This window comes from Dioscorea cayenensis, chromosome 3, assembly GCF_009730915.1.
Source record: "Dioscorea cayenensis subsp. rotundata cultivar TDr96_F1 chromosome 3, TDr96_F1_v2_PseudoChromosome.rev07_lg8_w22 25.fasta, whole genome shotgun sequence".
Taxonomy (NCBI): Eukaryota; Viridiplantae; Streptophyta; class Magnoliopsida; order Dioscoreales; family Dioscoreaceae; genus Dioscorea; species Dioscorea cayenensis.
The window spans coordinates 16,918,279-16,926,510 of record NC_052473.1 but is presented as its reverse complement, the minus strand read 5'-3'; the positions used below and the strand labels follow the sequence as shown (position 1 = coordinate 16,926,510).

General features: G+C 28.6%; 1 protein-coding gene across 1 annotated transcript; it reads right to left on the bottom strand.

Moving 5' to 3' along the window:
• Positions 1-201: 201 nt before the first annotated feature.
• On the bottom strand, positions 202-1,125 carry LOC120251046 (F-box protein At2g26160-like). Its single transcript, XM_039259585.1, has one exon. The coding sequence runs from the start codon at positions 1,123-1,125 to the stop codon at positions 202-204; it is 924 nt and encodes a 307-aa protein (XP_039115519.1).
• Between the last annotated feature and the right edge of the window lie 7,107 nt (positions 1,126-8,232).

Genomic DNA, 8,232 nt, shown 5'->3' with positions numbered 1-8,232 from the left:
ATATGCTTACAACTTCTAATATGCTATTACGGACAAGCTTCCAACCATAACGGCTGGAAGTTAGATGGAGCATAGACACCGTTTGGAAGAAATATTTGAAATATTCTATTTTTCATGTTGTAAAGCCCAAGATCTCCGTACCCATAGTCATGACTAGTAAAAGCCAAGTCATCCGTGAAATAAATACTATCACTCACATATTTAGAGAACTTGCCCGGTTGGAATAGCAATGGTAGAATTTCTACCTAGAAACAAAGCATGATTTCCAATACTTTCCACTTTGGTGAACTTCATGTCCTTTTCATCCAATTTGAAAACAAGAAAAGCATGTGTGCTAGTATGCATAGCATATTTTTCTGTCGTTTTCCTCTCAACAATCAACAAATCACCCATGCAATCAACTAAATATCTTGAGATAGTATGCAAAGAATTAGGCTTTCGAGCAATTCTTTTTAACTTCAAGTTTGGGCTAAGACAAACCACAAACACTTCGTTGAACATTGATAAAGCATGAAATGCTCCATTATACCATACAACATCCAAAAAGTCACGTGTACGATCCCTTATACGAGTCCAGGATGAATCACCAGACCTCCAAAATCTAAGATCTGATGCACCGCGGCTAATAACCATTATAATATAATCCGAACACTTTTCAGGATCAGCCGATAAAACCGCTCTAAAAATAAGCCTTTCTAGAAATATCTCATGTAAAGGCCGATCCATTTGTTCACCGACTCGCTTATATCCTCTATATTCCCTTTCACTCAACAAGAATAAGGGTAGGTCAATCCGAGTTTTGGAGAATGGATTGAACAAACACATTTTCCTGCTCGAATTCATCATCAACAGCCAACCACGAGAGGAACCACAACAATGATATCCAGGAGGAAGATCTAATGGATAAAAACTTTGATTGAATATGTTGTACAACCGAGGGTTACCTCCTAGGTTATAATCATTGACAATTAATAACGGGTATCGATGATGAGAAGAATGATAATTTGCTTTAGCCCTTGCCGACCAAGAAGAGTGTATAGCACCAAAACGAACATAATCTTGAAGAGACAAATGTTTTGTAATATCTCCCATGATTTCTCTCCTCAACTCAGGAGGATATGCCATTGTATCTTTAGATCTGCAAGCCGGAAAGAAAATATTACTCCTCTTTTTTATATATGCTTGTCTTAGTTCTTTTTAATGCTAATGTCTTTGCGTACAGTATACTAACTGCTAAGGGATGAAGATATAATATGTAAGATTGTAATTTTGCATGTGTAGCTAAGAAAGATTTAAATTACATAAATATCCCTAATTGGAAATAAAATCATAGAGGCAATTTGATTTTTCTCATAAAAGCTAGCACATAAAATCTAAAGATGGCTGATATGCCATATACATAAGATTCAAATTCACATCTCCTAAGTAACATAATAATTTTTGGCTTTTATAAAAAAAGAAATGAGTGTATAATTTTTTCCTTTCAAATATCTTTCACAGATTTTGGAAATTATATATGGATATATATGCATGCTATATACGATAAATACATAATTTAACCATAAAACCCTCACCCTATTTGTTAGGGATTAGTTCGATATAATTGGACATAATAAGTAAATAAAATTAAAAATATAGTCCAAAGAATAAGGTAAAAGGAGAAAAGTGATATGAAGAAATCTAAAAAACAAATTACATAGACAAAAGGAAGAACTTTTGTAGAATAAAAAAAAAAACTAATTATACTTTAATTATTACTAATTAAGTCTAAATTCTAATATAAATACATGAGAAAAATTCAAAATTTTCAAAGAACCCATATATCTCTTCAACATAATTGCATACCAAAATTCATGTATCAACATGAATCTTTGTAAATTAATCTGAAAATATTTTGCATAGTTTCATGCATATGTCTAATAATAAGTAATTTATGCATTAAAAACCCTTAATTCCCCTTGAGAGTTAATCCTACAACATTAAGACATAATTCTTTCAAAAATAAAAAAATAAAAAATACTGACCTTTTAGAAACTTAAGAGAAGTATTCTAACTACAGTCCGCTTTTTGTTAGTCCAAGCTTCTTTAATTTCTATTATATACCAAGCTTCTTTAATTTCTATTATATAGAAAATAAGTTAGGTAGTATTGATCCTAATGGGACTAGTATTAAGACTGAGAGACTTTATCTAAATCAAATTATAAATCAACACAATACTAATTTTAATTGAATTAGTATTAAAACTGAGTTTTAATTAATTAAAATATAAATTCACACAATGCTTATCCTAATTGAATTGGTACATGCATCTAAGTTACAATTAAAATTAGATATAAAATCGGTATCTGATTCCCTCAAACTGCAACCATAACCTCTGAATTTTAATATTTATCCCTTTTTTTTTAATATTTAAAACATCATATTTACTTTTATATTATTAGTTTTCTCTGAAATTTTTTAGAAATTTAGGCCATCTCCAACGGGGTGCTAGATTTAGCGTTTTAAAAATCCGATGATCCGATCCGATATCCGATTTTTTGACCCTAATTTTTTAGGTACCCGATCCGAAAAAAAGGGTCGGGTACCCGATCCGAATTTTTTAGATGCAAACCGGGTCGGGAGAAATTAAAAATCGGGTATCCGAATTCGATCCGGTTTTTAATTTTTTTATTATATATATATATATAATTTTAAATTTTATATGGTCTAAAAAGTAAAAATGAAAAAAAAAATCCAAATCCCTCATCTTAACCCTTTAAAAGTTATATATATATATATATATATAATATACATTAATAAATTTAAATTTTATAAGGCTAAAAATAAAAAAAAATATCCAAATGCTTAATCAAATAACTTAAAGAGTTATATACTCATATAATTATATATATATATATATATATATAAATTTAAATTCTATAAGGGGTTAAAAGTAAAAAGAACAAATTTCAAATCTCCCCCATTCACCAATAGCCATTATCCCACCTCTTCTTTCTAGTCTCCATTCAAATCTCTTCTTTCTACCAACTAATTATCATTATTGATGAGACGCTTGAAGCTTCAGAAGTTATTTGATTTTTTTTTTTATGCCTATTCTTTGATAAAACTCTTTATTACTTTTATTATGCCTTTTGTTGTATTGGGAATAATATAAGAGTTTAATGCTAAGTTGTAAGTTTTTTATATTTGTTTTTTATGTAATGTTGTTATATAAAACAAAATGATGGAGTAGATTAAACTTAAATTCAGATCCGGATATTCGATATCTGATCTGGTTTAAACTGGTTACCCGATTTTTGGTCCCCGGTTTAAACCAGGTCAGATACGGGTCGAGTTTTTGTTGATCCGAAAAATCGGGTACCCGATCCGGTTTATAATAATAGATGAACGGTGAAGTTTAGATAATTAGAGAATTATTACTAATTAAAAGGTCTAAATCAGACAAAATACTGATTCACGAGACGTGCGGTCTCACACAAGATTTCGAAAATATAAATATATTAAGTAAAATATATTTGGAAATATTTAAAAAAAAAAACCACATTGCCATGATTCTAAATATATTAAATAATATATTTTCAACAATTAATAATAATAATAATAATAATATTATTATTATTATTATTATTATTATTACTCCCTCCATTTTTTTATTTGTTATAAATCCATGCTCATTTTTATCTGCTATTTTTTAAAATCAAGAAGCATTTATTATTATTTTTTTAAATTACATTTAATACTCTGTTCAATTTTTTTAAATTAAATATTAAATTCTCTTTTTGGAATTAAATATGAGAGAAATGTGAAAATATAAATTATGGGTAATTTTTTAAAAAATAATTATTTTTTTATAAAATTTTGTAAAATAATAAATTTTTTGGTATGTGAAATTCAGTTAACTACAAGAGATAAAAAGAAACTAAAAAAAAATATATAGTTGAATTTTATTTGAAAAAAATAATAAATAAATAAATAAAACCGCCACGTAATCAGTTCCTAAATATGTATGACGCGTGGGAATTCGACTTAGGCACGTGAGCAACTAAAGCAGTCACCACCGAGGAATAGGATCAGGGCTTGGCTTGCCAGAGTTCCTTCAATCAAAATGTTATGTTTCTATGCCAGTGAGATTTGTTGTTAGGCTTTCCACTCCAGTGAAGGTGAACGGGAAGATAAGATATTCTTGCAATTTGATTTCATTTTTTTTTTTATATAAATAATTTGGTTTTATTTTCCATTTGATTTTGTTTTAATTGTTGATCATTGTTCATATTTGTAGAGGTTCTTCTAGAATTGCAGAATCGAATGTAAAAAATTATCCTCTTTTCTGAAATTAGGTTTTGCATTTTTTTTTTTAAAAGATCTCTAGTTTGGATGATTTAGATTTAGGGTTGAGGATGGAGCGTGTTTAAGGGTTGATTGACTGTGATTAGGTTTGAATTTAGTGCAAGTAAATGTTTGGGGATTGATTGGAGTATAATGTTTCAATTAATTTAAGAAATACGTGTTGGTCATTTATTTAATTATTTTTTGCTTCAGGTGGGAATTTTCTACATAAATCCAAATTTATACCACAAGAGAAAATTATAAAATAAAAAGACAAGCAAGAAAATTAAGGCAATCAATTTCTTTATGTTGTTCATTTATTATTATTATTATTTTTTTAATTTTTGCGACAAGATGATTAGTATTTTTCTTCTATAAACTTACCTAAAAATCTATTGTCTTATAAAAGATAGGGTGTTTTGCAGGTGTACCTCTGAATAATTTTAAAATTGTATATTTGTCTTGGAATAAAAGATAATTACATACATATCTCTAAATAATACATATAATTACTTATATACCCCTGGTTTAAATTAGTTGAAAACCCATCAGTTAACAAACAACAGATATATAAAATGACAATTATATTTTTTGCATATATACTTTTTTATTGTAAAATAAAGGTGTACAAGGGTTGTTTTGGATTTTTTTTTGTATATCTTAATTCAAATTATAATTTAATAAAGTTTGATTAATTTCTGTTAACGAAATCTAATAGTAGGAGCATATTTATAATTGCTTATATTTTTTTAAACATATATATATATATATATACAATTATGTTTTTTTTTAAAGTAAATATGCGATTATAGAACTCTAAAGGGGTTTATAACCAATTTTCTCTATAAATCAGAAATGAATACTAGATAAACATGGTCATGAAATGATATGAGTAATAAATATGAATATTCTTAATTTAGAGTGGTTTATCCACCTTTTTCAAAAAAATATATATATATATATATATGAATATTTTAAGAGTTGTTTTTGCCTAAAGCCAATATCTTAACAGCTTGCATTAACCATATGTTGATAGCTGTCATTGACATATCTATCTGTTTACCCATGCCAGTATAATTTTACATAAAGCACTGTGTCCACCTCTCACACTGTCATCTTCGGATAATTCTCATCCATTCCAATTTATTATTAGATAACTCTAAAATTTATATTATTAAAAAAATCTTTATAGATTTTAAATACTAGAAAATAAAATTTCACTCTTCTAAGACTATCTCCAACCCAAAACTCTATATTTAACGTTTCAGTACACAAAATTACATCTTCTATAGTAAAAGTTTCTCCGATCACCATTTTTATTTTTAACTCTAAAATAAAATATTCTAAAAATATTCTTCCCACTTTATAATTTATATGTTCATACTATTAATAAATTTAATCATCTTTAATTTTCTTTCACTTTTAACTATTAAATTTAAATATTATTTTATTTAAAATATAAATTTTAATTTTTATAATCAGATCGACAAAATGTTCTTAAAAATGTAGAAAAAACTCTTGATTTTCAACAAACAAGATATGAGGACAAAATTTTGATGCTACATTTGAATTCTATAACTGATCCGAATATTGGTGCTTGTATACATGCACAACAAAAAAAAATTTTACAGAAAAAGGGGATTTTAAACAACCATCTCATTCTGGATCTAACATGTTTAATGAAATCTTCGCCAACATTGTTGGAAGTAGGGATAACATGTCAGACTATTAGACCCATCTACATCTACCTTCATTAGTTGAATTTTAAATGTTGTAGTTTTTTTCTTATTGCTATTGATGAAAATCTATGTTACAACTATATCTATGTTTTTATTTTATTATTCATGTAATTTTTGTTATTTTTAATGAAGTTATATTTCATGTATTATTTTCGTTAATTTTTTATTTTTTACTAATTAAAAAGTACAAACTTAAATTATAAGTTATTAATTTGATTAAAATATAAAATTATAAATATAAATTTTATTAAAACAAAAAAATAGAAAAACAAAAAAAAGAAAAAAAGAACACAGAAAATCATAAAATTAAAACTGAAAATTTTAAAAATATTATTATTATTGAAAAAAAAAGTTTTTTTTTTAATCTAACCATAAAGCAGACATGGCTTCCTATACACATCTATCAATAAAAAATCAAAAATTAAAAACTACTTAATTTTAGACATGTTAAGCATTATACCAGACTAAATCACTCTTGAATTTATTATTATTATTATTATTATTATTATTATTATTGTTGTTGTTGTTGTTGTTGTTAACGGGCTAAGAAAATTAATGCTAGAGATTTCAATTGAATCTCAATGTAGGATGAAAAAACCCTAGTTCTCTGTGGCACAGTAAAAAAGTTTGGTCTGAATGAGAAGGTATTAACACGTAAAAAATATCATCACCAGCATCATATTATCATCCTCCTCCATCAGCAACATCCGTAGTGCCCATCAGCCTCATCTAAATCATCATCATATAATCATCCAATTGTTCATTGAGACATGCAATATTAACCAAAAAAATAAAAAATAAAAAATAAAAATGATTCATTACGTACCATGCATGCTCACATCTGAACAGCATCATCATCATCATCATCATCCTCAGTAACATCAACGACATCAGCTTCAGTTGAATCAGCACTATCATCATCATCATCATCATCCAGTACTTGCTCAGTAATTCCCACAGCATTCGCATCACTCAAAAACATTGGGTGTATCTACATTTTATTCGATGATCGACATTCCTTTAATTATCTAGTCATGATCAGATTCAAAATTTAAAATTAAAACATAAAAAAAATTATTATGTACCATGATTGGATGATTATCAGGATCCTCATTATCCTGGAAATGATTTTCGCATCTATCACAAGGTCCATTGTGGTGATTGCGCTTCCTCATCAACGCATGCTTCTCCCAGCTTTCAGAGTTATCCGTAATGGTTTTGTTGCAGATGAAACATTTTGATCGGAGAAACCTCGTCTGATCTTCCGTGAAGTTTGATTTATCGGAACAAATGATCTTCAGCTGCACGGAATCAATAGATCTCATGAAATAATTAATCAAGAAATAAATTCACCAAGAGAGGATTGAGCTAGAGACCCGAGAGGGATCAAGCGAGAGAGATCGAGAGAGAAAGAAAGATCGAGAAAAATAAAAAAAAAACCCAAGAGAGATCTGGAGAAAGGGGGAGAAGCTCGTACCGGTTCTTTCATCAGTGAAATTGAGAGACCCCGAGAGGGATCAAGCAAGAGAGATCGAGAGAGAAAGAAATATCGAAAAAAAGAAGAAAAACCCTAGAAAAATCTAGAGAAAGGGGGAGAAGCTCGTACCGGTTCTTTCATCAGTGAAATTGAGAGACCCCGAGAGGGATCAAGCGAGAGAGATCGAGAGATCAAGGAAAATGAAGAAAAACCCTAGAGAGATCTGGAGAAAGGGGGAGAAGCTCGTACCGGTTGTTTCATTGTTTTCACTGGGCGCGAATTCCAACATTTGAAATGATAGCTAGAGCGTTTTTATATATATATAGCTGGTTTGAGGCGCCTTTGCTCACCATTCAGTCCAATCATGACCGTCCATATGTTGTACTTGCAACTCTTAACCATCCACGTGTACTATGGAAGCAGTTACGATCGTTTCTGTTTTTGTTGAATGAATGAGACCGTTTAATGGGTGATTATTCAAGTTAAATTTTTGAAAAATGAAGAGAATGTCCAAAAGAATGGAAATTATTTACAATTTATAATCATATTACTCCATTGAATAATGAATAATCCCATAATATACGTTTTTGTTAATTTATTGGTTTAAAAGGGGCTAATTATTAAAATACCCAACCCGTTTCTTAACGGATCCGGATCGTGCTTGAACCCGACCCGTTATGTCAACCCTC

Excerpts from the sequence above, each read along its gene's own strand:
- LOC120251046 (XM_039259585.1), bottom strand. The coding sequence starts at position 1,125 with ATGGCATATCCTCCTGAGTTGAGGAGAGAAATCATGGGAGATATTACA.